General features: G+C 48.1%; 1 protein-coding gene across 2 annotated transcripts; it reads left to right on the forward strand.

Annotated features, from left to right (window-relative positions):
* The first annotated feature begins 212 nt into the window (after nt 1-212).
* Nucleotides 213-15,956, forward strand: CMTM3 (CKLF like MARVEL transmembrane domain containing 3). 2 transcript variants are annotated; one of them, XM_059481755.1, is made up of 5 exons: nt 213-506; nt 9,549-9,704; nt 11,378-11,473; nt 12,674-12,791; nt 14,228-15,956. In XM_059481755.1, the coding sequence occupies exons 1-5, from the start codon at nt 396-398 to the stop codon at nt 14,254-14,256; spliced, it is 510 nt and encodes a 169-aa protein (XP_059337738.1). In that variant the 5' UTR covers nt 213-395; the 3' UTR covers nt 14,257-15,956. The 2 variants fall into 2 exon arrangements, with proteins under 2 accessions (XP_059337738.1, XP_059337739.1); XM_059481756.1 differs by lacking the exon at nt 14,228-15,956 and adding an exon at nt 12,919-13,085.
* Nucleotides 15,957-16,629: the final 673 nt, after the last annotated feature.

The raw sequence follows: 16,629 nt of genomic DNA on the forward strand, positions 1-16,629 counted from the left end.
CGAAATTTCAGCCCTGAGCGGGGTTTGGGCTGTGATCTCCAGCGGTTCCGTGCGTTCGGGGTGGCGGGACCCGAGCCCGCCTGGCTCTCTGCTCTGGGTCCCGCAGCCCAGCTCCATTGTCCCGGGGCTGGGGGCGGGCGCTGGGGCCACCCCCCACAGCTGGGGATGCTGAAACTTTTTTTTTCACGTTTCCGCAGTGTCACGATTTCCGCTTCCCTCCTTCAGAGAGAAAAAAAAAAAAATTAAAAAAAAAATTCCACGGCCAACCCCCTACCCCGAGCCTGAGCCCGCGCCCAGCCCGAGCCCGGCTCGAGCTCCGCCAGAGCCGAGCCCGGCCCGGCCCAGCTGAGCCGAGCCCGGCCCCAGCCCGCGCCCACCCCGCCCGCGCCGCGGCCATGGAGGACCCCGAGTCCGAGGGGACCGCACCGCCGCCCGGGCTGAGCTCGCTGCTCCCCCCCCGGGAGTTCCTGCGCTCCCGCAAGGGGCAGCTGCTGCTCGCAGAGTCGGTAAGGACGGGACACCGGGGCTGGGGCAGCCGGGACCCGAGCGGGCTCCGCCGGACCGAGCCGTCCCGGGCCGCTCCCTGTGCGGCTGAGGGAGAGGGGGCAGCGGCTGAGGGGAAAACTGGGGGAAAACAACCGAGGGGAGACGGGGCCAACAACTGAGGGGAAAATGGGAACAGCAGCCGAAGGGGAAAATGGGGAACAGCAACCAGGGGGAGACGGGGTCCACAGCTGAGGGGAAAAATGGGGAACAGCAACCGAGAGGAGACGGGGGGCAACAACTGAGGAGGAAAATGGGAGAACGCAACCGAGGGCAGACGAGGGGCAAGAGCTGAGGGGAAACGGGGAAAACAACCGAGGGGAGAGAGAGGCAACAACCAAGGGGAAAATGGGGAAACCCGTACCCCAATGGAGGAACTGCAGGGCTGTTTCAGAGCATAATGGATTTAGCGTAATTCAGGCAGAGCACGTTAGAGACCAGAACTTGTCGCGTTAGACTTCCAGAGCATTAAGTGTGTTTCACTATTGGGACCCCTTTTCGGTAAAAAAGGGCTTTGATTTCGTTTTAAGCTCTTTGTGGTGTAATCCAGTAACCACTGGGGCTGCGGTTTGTATTATCGGCTGGTGCCAGGTTGGGGGGTAGCCTGTCCTGAGTGTGTCAGGAAAGACTTTACTCATTAATTTATGATGTGTGCCATCAGGCTGTACACCACGGTCGCTCAGCCACTGTCCCCAGCCCTCCAGAGGCACGTTTGTCACTGACCCTCAGAGGGACTTGGGCTTGGGCTGGAGAGCTGCCCACAGGGACAGGCACCAGCCCAGGTGGGCACAGGGCCAGGGACACCTGGCATGGATCAGCACAGTGTGGCAGCAGGACCAGGGCAGTGACTGTGGTGTGAGACTTTCTGGAATTTTACAGGTAAAGGCTTAAACCTGACAGCTGAAACAGTACCCATGTGATAGGGAAGGAGATTGCTCACCCCATGGGGAGTGGGTATTTCACACCAAAATTTAGCTTCTGAATAGGAAGCTCGTTGATTGAAATTAGATGTTCAACATCGTTTTTGCTAGAAATAATGATAAATTCAAACACTAAGTTTGCTGGAGTTTTGGCAGCAGATAGTCAAATATCAGGACAGCCCAAATGGCAGTCAGGTCCATGGAGCACTGTTCAGATGTGCAAGGTGTCTCTGGCTGTCCACTGTTCTGACTCAGGGAAGGAAACCAGGATATTCCAGCAAAAGAAAGATGAGGAGCAGACAGAAGGAGGCAGGATTGTCTGTGGCCAGCTGGTGGGGACCAGCTCTGAGGGCTTGTGAGGCTGTGGGCAATGCCCTGTGGCAGAGAGACAGGAACAGCCAGATGTGAGGCTGGCTCTGAGAGGAAAAGCATTCACTCAGCAGGTCAGGATGGCTTCAGGGGTGGAGAAAGCCTCGGGCTGGGTAGCAGCAGGCCATGGGCTTTATCAGCTCCACCAAAAAAATGCCAGCTACCCCATCACTCACACAACATGTGGAGTTTACAAAACCACACATTTAGAAGATACCAGAGCCCAGCTAACCTGGCTCCTTTGGCATGTATTTTTGTTACATCCTATAACACACACTGGAATTTCCTTTACAAGCTTACAGCCACTAAATGATGGCTTTCAGGCAGCCTGGCTTTTTAACATCTCAGAATGATGACATATTGGAGGAGTACTGTTCTGGTCATGGGATCAGACTCACCCTTTTGTTGTCATAGAGAAGCACTGACGATGCCTCCTTGGAGTAATAAAAACTGCTCTGTCTTGACAAAACAGGGGTTTATCCTCTGTCAGGCCACTCGGGGCTTCCCGAGGGCTTGGCTGGCTGAGAGCAGCTCTGAAATCCCATCTGCAGAGAGCTGTCCCTGTGCTCCTTGCAGGCCAAGCCCACGTGCTCAGGACGTGGTTTCCTGGCACACAAGAGGCAGCAGTAGTTTCTCTGCAGTTGTCTCAGCTTTGCCAGAAGAAACCCTTGAAGACAGCACAGGCCCCAGAGTAAATGCAGCCTGTACACAATTAGAGAAATGCAGTGCCAAATAATTGAAGATGAGTCCAAGTTAAATCTATCATGATTTAAATCTGTGTTTCATCTTTAGCTTTGTATTTCTCGTCTTGAATGTTTAATTTTTCCTCTGACACAGTGCTAATGTGGGGTGGGGTTGGGTTCTGCATAAATGTATGGAAATAATATTCATGGATGCACTTTTTGAACAGTGCTTTTTGTTCAGAAGCAAAGTGGGGTGCTCATTACTGTTACAAATGTCACATTATTCAGCATCTTGGCAGTTCCCCAGAAATGCACTTTATTTCTGCAGCTCTCGAGCCGTTTTTGAAAATAACATTTCCACACAGGGGATCTTCTGGATCTTCTGGATGTCCAGGTGTGATTTGCTCTGGTGCAGTACCCGTGCAAACTGGACATCTAGAGCAGGCCAGGCTGGGATGGAGCTGATAATAGGTAGAGGCTTAATTACCTCAAATTTTATTCAGATAAGAAAGATATCCTCCCCCTATCCCCCGTTCCTTTTGATCTCTACAGGATCACAGAATAGTTGGGGTTGTATGGGGCCTCTGGGGAACATCCAGTCCACCTCCCCTAACCTGCCTGATTAATTTTTTATTCCACCTGGGACATCTGTAAAGACAAAGAAGCAGTAGCATCAAATACATTCATAAGCTTCACTATCTTTCATAATCCTGTTTATTTTCACTGCCTTGCTCCCTCCATTTTCTAACCACCATTTTTAATCTTACAGGTTACTCCTCTTTCCTTTCTACTCTCCCCTTTTCCATGCGACAGTTTCTTCCACACATTTTAACACTCTTTTTAAGCTACTGATTTTTCCTAACCACTCAAGTTGCTGTGCTGAAGGTCAGCATCTCATCCTCACTCTTTTCCACCCTTCAAGAGATGAGTTTTCAGCTCCCTGTGTCCTGTGTTGGAGCCATTTAACAGCCACTCTCACACTGGCACCAGAGCTTGTCTGGGCAGGATCCCAGCTGTGGGTTCTGCTGCTCACCTGCCTGTTCCACTCGAGCCCTTGTGGCTGCTTTATTGGCACCTCCTCAGTCTCCTGAAGCCAGCATGCAGTGGCATTGCATTTTCTTTAGTTTTTATAAAAATGCAGTGAGAATAAGTAAAATTGTGCCACCTTTGTGGTGACATAAAAGGATGTAGAAATCATTGTGCCTGTTTCTCTCCTCTTCTCCTGTCTTTCTCTGTCTTTTCAGTCTCCTCTGACCTGACCTTCATAACTGAAACTCCAGATGCTCGGTGTAAACTCTCCTTGGAAGAGGCCCCTGTGCCCTTCTCAGGGTCTGTGGCCAGGCCTCTCCTGCAGCCAGTTCTGGAGGAAGCAGGAATTTCACCTCCTCAACAAGTGCAGCAGAGAAGTAACTGAACAGCAGAGACCACTGAGTGATGCACTTTGTCTGTCTGACAAGAATACAAGAACAAAATGCACTCTTGCCCAGAAGGTGACACTGCTGCCCACTCATAAAGCCTTAGGCAAAGCTGTTCTTTCCTGGGGATTGAGGTGGGAGCAGGAGATGAGGGGAAGGAGATGGGAGCAGGAGATGAGGAGCAGGAGATGAGGGGCAGGAGATGGGAGCAGGAGATGAGGAGCAGGAGATGGGAGCAGGAGATGAGGAGCAGGAAATGAGGAGCAGGAGATGAGGAGCAGGAGATGAGGGGCAGGAGATGGGAGCAGGAGATGAGGGGCAGGAGATGAGGGGCAGGAGATGGGAGCAGGAGATGAGGAGCAGGAGGTGGGAGCAGGAGATGGGAGCAGGAGATGAGGGGCAGGAGGTGGGAGCAGGAGATGAGGAGCAGGAGATGAGGAGCAGGAGATGGGAGCAGGAGATGAGGGGCAGGAGATGAGGAGCAGGAGATGAGGAGCAGGAGATGAGGGGCAGGAGATGAGGAGCAGGAGATGAGGGGCAGGAGATGAGCAGGAGATGAGGGGCAGGAGATGAGCAGGAGATGAGGGGCAGGAGATGGGAGCAGGAGATGGGAGCAGGAGATGAGGGGCAGGAGATGGGAGCAGGAGATGAGGAGCAGGAGATGAGGGGCAGGAGATGAGCAGGAGATGGGAGCAGGAGATGAGGGGCAGGAGATGAGGAGCAGGAGATGAGGGGCAGGAGATGGGAGCAGGAGATGAGGGGCAGGAGATGAGGAGCAGGAGATGAGGAGCAGGAGATGAGGAGCAGGAGATGGGAACAGGAGGTGGGAGCAGGAGATGAGCAGGAGATGAGGGGCAGGAGATGAGGGCAGGAGGTGGGAGCAGGAGATGAGGAGCAGGAGATGGAGATGAGGGCAGGAGGTGGGAGCAGGAGATGAGGGGCAGGAGATGAGGGGCAGGAGATGAGCAGGAGATGAGGGGCAGGAGGTGGGAGCAGGAGATGAGGAGCTGGGCAGTGGTGCCTCCCAGCATCCCCATATTCCCAGTGGGTTCCAGCAGGTCTGTTCTCCCTCCTCCAAGTGCCTCTGGAGCTTCCATGACCTCAGCTCTGCTCAGGCCTCCCTCCCTTCAGGGACACTGTGCTCTCTAACCACTGTCAGCATTGTTTTTTAGGCCTTGAACTGCAAGCTGGTTGTGCAGTAAAGTGTAACTTTGTAATGCCTGGCCACCCTAAGAACACAATATTAAGTAATAATTGCATGGGATTCAATGGGAAAGTTACTTTCTGAAACACAATACCCAAGAAGGGTTTTGTGTGAATGGGAGTGTACATAAAAGGTGCTTAGTGAACAATCAGGCTGCTTTTTTGCCAGGATTTTTTATTATTTTTTTGCCAAGCTGTGAAAGGTTCCTGTCCTGCTCTCTGCTGCATTAGAGCTTCCTTCACTGCATGCAGATATTCCTGCCCTGTGAAGCTGGCAGCAGTCACACCAGCCTGTCAGCAGCAGTGCCTCAGGAAGAGCTCAGACTCAGCTGCTCTCAGTGCTCAGGGTGCAACCCCAAGAGAGGGGAAGAGAAAAAAGCTGTGTAAATACAAATTGACAAAACTGATAAAACATTGCTGCTTTTTTTCCCTCCCAGAAGCTGCAGTGCTTTCTGAAAGTGCTAGCAATGAACTTGCAATGGCATGGAGACTCAGAGACTTCCTCTCTAGCTGCCTTTTTTTTTTTTTTTTAAGCACAGATACAAAGCTCTAACAAAAATCAAGGTCCATTGCTTGACCTTTCTCTGAAGTGACCATGAAACACACAGCTCCAGGAAAAGAGGTGCAGAGGTGCACAAATGTGATGTGCAGTGGAACATTTGACAGTCCTTGGAGGGGTCAGGGTATATTCTGAAAGGTGCTGTTGAGTTTTTAGAGCACCTTTCAGTTTGCAAGATGCTTTTTACGAAGACTTGAAGTCTGGATAAGTACGTAGGTAGGTGTCATTATTTCTGAGTGCAGACTGGCACTGCAGTGTTTGTATTGTGGGAGGGGAGGTGTATTTTTAAAATTTTAAGATAACATCAAATGCTTCAGTTAGTAGCAGTGCACTTAAATGGCCAGAAAAGGCACCTGCTGACTTCTGTAATTGAGAAAAGACAGTTATAGGTAATATCCAGTATTGCTCCAGGAGTCCACAGCTGTGCATTCCAGCTGTCAGAAGAGGAAATGAGAAACATCATCAAAACCCTACAATTTGTGGGCTCTTGTATTACACAGGGCTGTTCCCAAGCTACCAGGGAAGTTTGGCATTGAAATCCATGTCAGGGCAGTGACAGGAGACAGAAAAGACAAAAACCAAAGAGCAAGGTGCAGTACCAAGGTGCAGTGCCATGGTCATCACCTGACAGACCTCAGGCACCTCCTTCCTCCTGATCCTCTGGCTCTTTCCAAGATCTGCCTCCCTCCCCTTCCTGTGCTTTCCGGCCTTCCCCCAGTGAAGGCATCTAAAAATACCATCTTTCAAATCTTCATTCTCAAAATCTGGTCTGTTCTTTTTTAGACATTTATTTCACATAAAATCTCGAGTGCCTCCAGAATGAGGAATGATGTTTAACTGCAGACCAATTTCCAGTCTTCAGAGTCTTTCCCCTTTACTAATACCATCAGTAATCTACTGAAATCAATGGGTTCTTGTGAATCAAAGGTGCCTTTTTTTTTTTCAGCGTGCCTGGAGGTGCAGTTCTCCCCACAAAGGGATGCTGCCAAGTGGAGAGCAGGACAGGCTGGAGTGAATCCCAGCACTGAGGGTGGGAAGGTGGGAATGCAGTGCCTGACCTTCAGGGCTGAGGAGCAGGCAGCAGGACACTGCTATCATCTACCACCCATGCAGGGCTTGCTTTGAACAAGTGACTGGCCTGGGAACCACATTTTTAAATAAACAACTAAAATTTCCCCAGCTTCTCTGGGTCAGACCATTTAGAAAGCTGAAATGCTCAGACTGATGTGACCCTTCAGCAGCCTCCCTGGCACAGAAGCAGGGATCCCCTGGCACCCCAGCCCCTGGGATCAGGGGCTCCTTGGTGTGTTCCTGCTCCTCTTTCACCCTGAGTCTGATCCTCACACCTGCCCAGGGCTGAAAGGAGATGGCAGGAGCCTTCCCTGGCACAAATTGCCATAAAGCTGATAAGAACAGACCACAGAGGCTCTTCCTTTCACTTTACACCTCGTCAGGAAAGCTTTTTTCTCAGTGCAAAAGCAGTCAGAGCCCAGGAGTTACTGAGGCAAAGAGAATGGAGATCAAAGGCATCTCTGCTGTGCAGCATCACCTTACAGATCTGCAGTTTGCCTCTCTGCCTCCCTTACTGCTCCAGCAGGATGGGTTATTTAACACTGCATTTAATCCTCTCTTAAGAGATCACTAGGTTTAGTTCAAGTCTAAGATCTGCCACTGGAAGGGTTGTGGTCAGTGGGACCTGCCCTGAACCCATCACCTCTGCAGCTCAGCCATCACACACCTGCCTTTAGCCACAAAAAGGAACATATTTTTTCAACACCAGAACAAAAAGAAAATGTCATGTATAGATGGTGATTTCTTTTTATTCCAACAAGACATAGAACTGTGTCTAAATTGTGTTCCAGAAATGCAAGTGAAGCAGATGCACAAAGCAAGTGCAGTTTGTTCTTTGGGGTGGGAAGGGAATAGGTGCTGTGATGGGAAGAAGGAAGTTCTCTCTCCTCTTAGGAGTTGTCAAGCTCTGATAAATCCACTTCCCTTTAAAGAGTTCTTACCCCTTTTAGCTCATAGGAAGAAAATACTACACTGAGGATGAGATACAGGGAATGAACTCCCTCCACTTTATGAAAATAAGAAAAACCTGCAGAGAGGCTTTGTGAGCAGTAAACACCTCAGAATGGGGTAGACATGAACAAAGGGGCAGACATTACCAGCTAGCAGGCCCATGCAGAAATGAGCTCTGTAAACTATCCCAGCTCAGTTTCTAGAACCAGTGAAACAAGAACAATGCACAGACCTGCAAGATAAATATAGTCCCTTACTAAAAATGTCACATCCTCTCTAGCCTCACCAGCCAGTCCCAATGGATGAAAACAGTTTGTTCCAGCTGTTAGCATCCTGCTCAGGCACTGACTGCTTTCCCCAAAACACAGGCTGAAAGTAAAGGCTTGGTAATTAATTACACCAAGAAATTATTTCAGGGGGATTGAACTGCTTAGTTGTCCCCTAAACATAAAAGGGTTTTTTTGATACATGTATTTGAGGGTTGAATGACCTCTCATGGGAGTAATTACCAATTAATAATTATAGGAACCTTATCAGTAAAGTGTAATTATGATTTTTTTCTGAGGCTTAGGTGGTCCCCAAGAACCTATGGTAGCAGCAAACAAGGAAATCCACAGAGCTGAAATTTAATGAGGCAAATGCATTGATTACCTTTGCAGGAAGCTACATCTGCCTTTAGATGCATCTGGGGGAAAAGAATCCATTTATTTTCAGTGCTGTGTGAGTGGGAATGTCAGTGTCCTGATTTGGAATTAGAAGTTAAAAAACTGTTTGTAATCTACTGCTCAGTCTGTGCTGACCAAAAGCATCCCTGAGCTTTTGGAGTCAGAGATTTGTGTCCAGGAGGAAAGGCTGGTCAGAGCAGCCCAGGTGCCAACTGGCACATAATAATGTGTAATTAGCATCCTGCCTACTTTTGTTACTTCAGGCTAATTTGATTGAAGCAGCAGCCAGTTCCCATGCAAGGCAGTGAAACAGGAGGGACTGGACCTTCTTTTTGGAGGTGACCAACCCCCAGTACAGCAGCTGAAAATGGTCTTGAGCTTCTCCATGGCTCCCTCACCATCCTCTTATACAAACACAGTCCAGGAAAGCACTCTGGTACTGCCTGGTTTAGGTGAAAATGCATTTTCTTCAGTTGTTTTCCCATTGTGAAACTTTCTATTTTGAACCATATGCTAAAGGTATTTCAATTGAGTGGGGGAAAAAAATGCCATTTTTTATTATTTACTAGTTAGGAAACATTATGGAGATAAAAGAAATCTATGGGATTTATCTGTCCTATTACTCTCTAAAACAGCTTCCACGCTGGAAAACTGGAACCAGACACTTCCAGAAGTCACAGAACAATTAATTCTTGGCCCTTTTCTATCCATCAGCAGCAGACTTTATTCTTTCAACTCCAAGATTATACATGCTGAGTTACTTCAGGCTGTCTGAGCACTGATTTGGGTTTCAAATGAGAGCTGTCACAGTTGAAAGCTTAGAGCTCTGCTTGCTTGGCAACCCCACTCTATTTTCAGAATTATGTTGTCAGAGCTGTTTACAATCCAGAGCAAATTACTGACTTGGAGAGGTGCAAATCCACCCAGCGCTCCGGAAAAGCGATTTCACACACGTGGAAATAAACACCCTTACTTCAGATTTATTCTGTGCTCAACAACAAAAATCATTTGGCCCAATGAGAAATAAAAAAAGTAGGATGCTGAAGGTATGCCAGCAGCAGCAGCAGCCCTGACAGAAATACACAGGGAAAATAACACTTCAAAGCTGCTCAGCTGCCTACGGCTCTGCTGTTCCATGCAAATAACTTGGAGTTTTCCCTTTACTTTAGGTGCTGTCATTTATCATCTTTATCTGCTATATTGCATCTCTAGCAGCTTCTTTCATGATGGCACCACTCCTAGAGTTTCTGCTGGCACTGTTTCTTTTTTTTGCCTACGCCTCCAGGCTTAATGAGAAGTTTAAAGGAGTCCACTGGCCTTTGGCGGTAAGTGAGATGTGCAACAGAAACCTTCAGATTTAATTGTGCAGTGAGAGGGGAGGGAAGGTGGCTGGGCAGGAGTTCAGGGTGACTGTAGCAATTTTACTGCCCTCTTAGAAACTTGTCCCTGCTGTCTCTGCTTCAGAAGGTCCCAGAGCACTCTAAACTCTGCCCTGCTCTGCACTGCAGCTTTTTGAGTGCTGACACCGGGCATGGCTTCATCAAAGCCCAGAATGTGTGCCCAATTCCAGGCAGATGGCCTAGGGCCAGCATCAGCCCAAGTCTGCCTGCCGGGGGCTCCTTACTGCCACCCTTGCAGAGGGGGAAGCAGGTGTGTTGTTGATAATGGGCAGGCTTTGTCAGGCTGTGATTGAATTCTCGGGTAGAGTTACACCCACAGACAATCTGAGCTGCTCTGGGAAGGGGCAGCTCTGGCCAGTTCATGCTCACAAAGGAGCCCAGTGGCTGCTGGGGCAGTGCTGGGGCTGCAGGAGAGCCCTGGCCACTGGATGGCCCTGCAGTCTCAAATATCACTGCAAAGGGAGCAGCTGCCTTGCAGTACAAGTACTTCAAAAACCCTTTCTGATCTTATCAATCTTGATTCTCTTTTGGTACCATCAGTAGTTCATTGCACTGAGATTTGAATTTGAGCTCTCAGTGTATAAAAATAACTTCAGCAAGGCCACTGGTGGATAAAACAATATCAGTGACTTTGGCTATGACTGTGCACAGCTCTCAGCTGGTAATCTCTGTTCCATCATTTTCCCATTTTCTACATGCATCTGGTTCCAGAACTAAGACAAAAAAAGCACTTGTGTGTTTGTTATGGCCATTAACATAACATATTGCAGGCACACAGTGTAGATAACTGACCTTGTCCTGACTTCAGAGGAGTCAGGTTTCTTGCAGGATTTGTGCTTTGAGACAAATCTTACTCCTCCATCTGTTCTGGAAAAGCAGGAGAGCTAATTGTGAACAGAGCTGAGGGTGCCATTATTGCAGCCCTCATTATTTGGGCATGCCCTGGACACAGCTCTGTGCCTAGAGCTCACTGCAGAGATGTCCCTGCTGGTATGACAGGGCACAGCTCAGCAGGACAAATCCCAGGGGTCACACCAGGCACGAGCTCCTGGGGCAGGCTGGTGGACATGAGAAGTACAAATCGTTCCAGCACTAAACCAAGGGTTTGGTTCCTCAATGAGGAATTGCACAGACAGCTCTCCCTGGAGATCACCACACAGCCCTGCATCCACAGAGAGACAGGCACCTGTTCCCACAGAGCTGGGACCCCCTGAGCCTCTGGGGCCACAGCAGTTCTACTCTAACACAAGGCTTTTAAGGCATTTCAAATGATCTTTCCATTAAAGCCCTTGCTGTGCTCCAAGGCAAACACCCCACACAGCCCTCCCAGGCTGAAGGAGGGTCTGCCTGACACAGGCAGGGTGGCAGCAGGATTTATCCAGCATCTTTACAAGCAGAAGTTTCTGCCAAGGTTCAGCTCTTCTCTTATTTAGAACTATTTCACAGATGAGCAGTTCCTCCTCTACAGCAAACCAGGCTGTGCTCACACACCAGCAAAGGCACTGATGCAACAGCAGAGGGGCTGAGTGTTGGTTCCCAGGATGGGTTTAGAGGAAATCCTTAACCAGTCTGAGAGGGCACCGTTGCTTCTTCCCCAGGATTTCGTGCGCTGTGTCACCGCTGCCATCATTTACTTTGCCATTTCCATTGCTGCTGTCTCCAAGTACGGCGATGGAGCATCGAAAGCAGCAGGGGTGAGTAGGCATCAGCTTTCCACCTAGGTGCTGTGCTGAACTGAGTGCACTTCAGTGCATGGATGCACTTATAAACAGTTCAAATATCACCCCACTGCAAGTCATAGACGTTTCTTCAATTAACTGAGAATTAATTTGCCTAAAGCAAAGAAGAAATGGTACTTACTCAGAAAAACATGTCTCAAACCAATGAATAGATTTTCACCCTAACAGAGCTCCTCAGTGTTAACTGTACCCTTAGGGAAGGCACCTGTTCTGCTTTTTAATTTTACTAGCTGCTCCTGCAAGGAGTGTCAAGATCCTTGAATGGAAGGAGTAATAATAATAATGATGATGATGATGATAAAAAAAAAAAAAATAACTCAAACCTGTAACTGCTAAGGCCAGTCTAAATTAAGTAATTTCAACCTCCTGCCTCTTCTGCTTAGTTTTAGTTGGATGAGTTGAAACAAGAGCAGTGTCATTTTACCCTCCTGCACAAGGACTGCCCAGGAAAGAGTCTTCACCCATCAGCATTTTGAAATACAGAAATACAATACAGCCCCTGCATCTGCAACTTGACTCTAAGCATCAATAATGTATGCAACATAAATAAAATTTGCATAACAATTTTTTAAGCTTGGGAAGATCAGTGCCCAGTGGTGTGGGCCAGCAGCCCTTCCCAAACCATCCCACAATACAAACCCAAATCTTGTTTAATCTTTGTCCCTGCAGTGAGCAATGGAGTGTGTTCAGCCTTGGCTCCTCTTCCAGCACCCAGCTTGGCACAACTCTGCTGCTCTGTCACTGGAGAGAGAATTCCAGAATCATTTAATCTGTCTCATTCACACAGCAATAGACACATCTCCTTGTAAACAAGTGGAAAGTTATTTCCCAAGAAATGGAGGTGATTCCTTGGTGGCAGAGGTGCCCTGGCACAGTGGAGGTGCAGGAGGTGCTGATGTCCAGAAGAGGCCCAGAGCCCAAGAGGGCTGCAGCCTGGGGCAGGGATAAAGACACCCCTGGTCACTTCTCAGGCTCCCAGAGCAGCTGTAATTCAGGTGACACGAGTGTCTCACAAACCATTTCTCCTCCCTGCCTTTTTGGAAAGGCACAGGCCAAAAAAGCCATGGAGTTTTTGCTGTGTGGGTTTGGTCGGGTTTGGTTTGTCCCCGACAGACTGGAGCTGTTGTTAGGGACAGCATTATTTTGCCCTTTCAGGTGTTTGGGTTTGCAGCCACCATCGTGTTTGCCATTGATTTCTACATCACCTTCAATGACCTGGTCACTTTCCTCAAGCAAGGCAGCTCCGATTCCCCCGAGGGGCACAAGACAGAAGGTGGGTGAAATTCCCTGCTCGTCACACGAGCTGCAGGGTGAGATTTCCCTCTCCATTTCACCCTTTGCAGGGAGCAGGAGCTCTTGCTCAGTAAGAGCAGTTTCTATTCTTGGTTTGTCTGCCACAGCTCTGCTCGGTTAGGAAGCTGCAAATGGAATTCCAGTGATTTATGAAGATAACCTGCAAGCCAGGAATGTGAAGTTTCTCAGAGTTTCACATCTCACTTTGAAAAGCCCTAGATCCAATTTTAGAAATCACCATGCAGTACAGATTTTCTTTCCCTATTAAAATGTCTTGTTGTAAAAAACAAGGAAACTTCTACCTTTTTTTTTCTTTTTGTAACTTATAATTAGCATCCATTAATCCACAGCTTTTTGTGTCCAAATAGTGCTTTTCTCTTTATCATTTCCTTGTCATGATTGCCTCTTATCATCTTTGACTATCTGTGGGCAAATGACCTTAAAATCCAAGGGTCAAACAGCATAAAATTAACAAGGTTGCTATCAATTTTTTTTTTTTTTATTATTATAGTTTACTTCAGATCAGACAGACCCACTTAGGAGAAGATAAAAAGGTGTTGGGTGTTCAGAGCCAGTTCAGGTCAGGACAGGGGTAGTTGTTCTGTAGTTTTCAGGAGCCCAAATGGGGCATCATGTCCCTGTGACTCCTTATTGCACCCACATGGATTAAAAAGACTGCTCCACACTTAAAAGCAAACAAAAAATATCCCCAAACACCTCATCTAAAACCCCTGAAAAACCAAACACCCAAGGTGTGTATGGAATCCTAGGAGGGGAACAGCAGCACTGACTGTCTCTTCTGGGGATTTTAGTAGACTGTTAAGTGTTTTTTCAAGCTTTAGGCTGAAAAGAAAGACAAAGGGAAAAAAGAATAAAAGGAACAAGAAATAGACTGTAAAAGCTAAAACCTGAACTGCCCTCAGAAGATGATCAGGTGGCAAGGGTGCAGAATTAGGATACAAATAGGATCTAATTTCCCTGGAGATGGAGGCACGAATACATAAACTCCCAGAAGTGCAGTCACAGAGATTTGTGTTGGTGTTTGTGGCCGTGCAAGGAGGGCTCAGCCCTGCAGCCCCAGCCTGTGCTTACCCAGGGGCTCCTGAGTGCTGAGGCCAGAAGGGTGGAGCTCTGTGGGCCTGCTGGGGTTGCTCAGCGTCTCAGAGGTGCACACAGCAGTGCCCAGAGCAGAAGGATGCCAGCAGGGCCTCTCAGCAGCATCTTCCAACTCCTTCAAACACCATTTCAGGTCCCACCACGTCAGCAAGAGCTGTCATTTCACAGAGGTGTTCATTCCCAGCCCTCTGTGTTCCTTGCGCACACCCTGTCAGCACAGCCTCTCTGTCCCAGCCAGAGCCACAGCTGGGGGGATTTCCAGTTTGCATTTTCACTCTTGTTCCTTGTTTCACCCCTCAGATGAGGACTCCGACTCTGACTCAGACTGAAGAACCAAACACCAACCAAGCGTGAAGGGAAGATGATCAAGCACTTTCCTCTTTGCTGAATGCACTGCCAATTGAAATATCCCCTCATTTCAGCCCCTTTCCACTTCACTGTTTGTGGAATCACCAGAGCACAGACAGGGCAGTGATGTGGAAAAGGAGACTACTCCCACTGCCATTGAACACTCCTTGGCAACTACAGATCCTACAGCAGATCTGTGCAAACAACCCAGCTCAATTCTCTGTTGCCCCTCCCCAGCCAGCACATCCATGTCCCAAGTAAGTGGGAACAGCATTTGTAACATTTACAGCTTTTAATGTGCTTTCATCATTCCAAACCTTTAACACTTAGAGCTTTTATATTTCTTGACACGCCAAAGAGGAGAGGTTTGGATGCCTGTTTGTATTTTTCTTGATTAACTAACAGTATTTCTTTATCCAGTCTGAATACTCCCAAGCACTGAGGGCAAGGAGTGCAGTTAACAGTTGGTTTCAATGCCTTTGTATCTCCTGCCTATCTGTGACAAGGAAAAGTGACAACTGGAAATCTGCAGCAAGAACAAACCTCAAAGTGTAATGGTGCTGCAGGGCAGCTGGCTCATCAAACCCTCAGTATCCCTTGTTTTAAGCTGCTTGCATGGAGTCACAACCCCTCTGCTGCAATTCCACCCCAAGATGGGGGGAGCTGGTGAGACAGCTCTGGGCAGCCCTGTCCTGTTTTTGTGGAAGCCCTGGGAAGGCAGGCTTGGCAAATACCTCCAGCAGGACCTGCCTGGAGAACCTGCAGGAGTTTGTGCCCCAGGCAGCAGTGCTGATGTCCTGCCCTGTGCCATGGCCACTGCTGCTGCCACACTGAATGCACCCAGGCCCCAGGAGGGCAGTGCCCCCTCCCCACTGTGAAAAGGCCAAGAAACCAGCCCCAAACTACAGAATGTCTGCAATGAATTCATCTCCCCAGCCCCCCTTTTCAGTGTGGGGTGGCTTGGGTTGGTTTTTCTCCCCTGGAAGGATGTGATTTATCTTGTGGTGATGCATTCCAGGAAAAAAGCCCTCAGAATGTACAAGCTGTTTTCACAGGTAGCACAACCTCCCCTGGAATATCTGTGTCCATTTATAAACCCTTGGGAATGCTTGGGAAGAGCGTGGCACACTCCTCACAGGTGGCATCACACAGATCTGTGGCAAAGAAACCTGCATGGATGTTTTAAAAATGAATACAGTGCCAGAACAGGTGTGATTAAAATGAGAGCAGATGGTACTAACAGAGTAAGTGAAAACCAGGGATGAAACAATGAAAGCAGATTTCCTTTGGAATAAAATCAGCACCTGGGCTCCAGGTCCCTGTGGCAGCTGCCAGCAGGACAGGGGAGCTGGCAGGGACCAGGGCTGCTGCTCAGGCTCAGAGCTGTCCAGCAGGCACTGCTACATCTCCTGCTTCTGACCACTGACAGTAAATGCAAAACAAGTGGGAAAGACAATCTCAAAGATTTCTTTGAACCTTTTCCTGTATGATACCCCGTGTTTCTCTTCCTTCTCTTGTCATATTTTACTGGCACACACTGTGATGTTCAGGGGACCTGGGCTCATTTTTGTACTTTTTTTGTATTTCTCTTTTTTTTAAGTAAAAAAATGTACTGCATGTCACAGCTGGAGACATGGTTAATATTTAGAAACCATGCTGGATTAAACTTCTTTTAATAGAAGTGTTGGGTGTCTTTACTTACTTGGAGACCTGATTTTGCCTGCTTACCTGATTTTGGTGCTTTGCCTCTGCCCAGCACAAGGGACTGTGACTTCAGGAATCCTAAATCTGTACTGGGGAAGGGGCTCAGCTCAGAGCCAGCCCTGGGGACCAGCCACAGGTCAAACCTCTTCCTTAGGGCATGAGATGAAAAAATTTAACCAGGAATTTGTTCTAACTATTGAGTAGACATTGTGGATTCAGTGCTCTCTCTTGGCAACCAATAACCCTGTAAACAACAAAGTCCCCTTTGGGTTCATCCTTACACACCCAAAATATACTGAGATTTTCTGGTCATTTGTTCCATGTTGGTTTAAAGTAAACAGGCAGCAAACAAAATGTTCATGAGTTACTTCAGGACTGCTTTAGCAGCTTGCAGTGAGTGCCTGCCCAGAGAAATTCCTTACTGGTTTTTTAGTCCTTGATGGCTCAGATTATTTCAAAGCAGTTTGCTCCCAGGGCCAAGCACTTCTGTAAGATCCCTTTTGTTAAAAAAGATCTGTTCCCATGACTGAAAGAAAACATGGTTCTGTATCTTAGGGATATCATTTCAGAAAATTAGATTTAAAATCATTACTTCAAAGCCAGTTTGGATTGGGGTAGAAGGGGCTGACTCAGTCTTCTGCCCATATTCT

Source organism: Ammospiza nelsoni, chromosome 13, assembly GCF_027579445.1.
Source record: "Ammospiza nelsoni isolate bAmmNel1 chromosome 13, bAmmNel1.pri, whole genome shotgun sequence".
NCBI classification, from domain to species: Eukaryota; Metazoa; Chordata; class Aves; order Passeriformes; family Passerellidae; genus Ammospiza; species Ammospiza nelsoni.

Excerpts from the sequence above, each read along its gene's own strand:
- CMTM3 (XM_059481755.1), top strand. The coding sequence starts at position 396 with ATGGAGGACCCCGAGTCCGAGGGGACCGCACCGCCGCCCGGGCTGAGC. Across the intron at positions 11,474-12,673 it reads GAGCATCGAAAGCAGCAGGG|GTGTTTGGGTTTGCAGCCAC; the intron begins GTGAGTAGGCAT and ends TTGCCCTTTCAG. Across the intron at positions 12,792-14,227 it reads CGAGGGGCACAAGACAGAAG|ATGAGGACTCCGACTCTGAC; the intron begins GTGGGTGAAATT and ends TTCACCCCTCAG.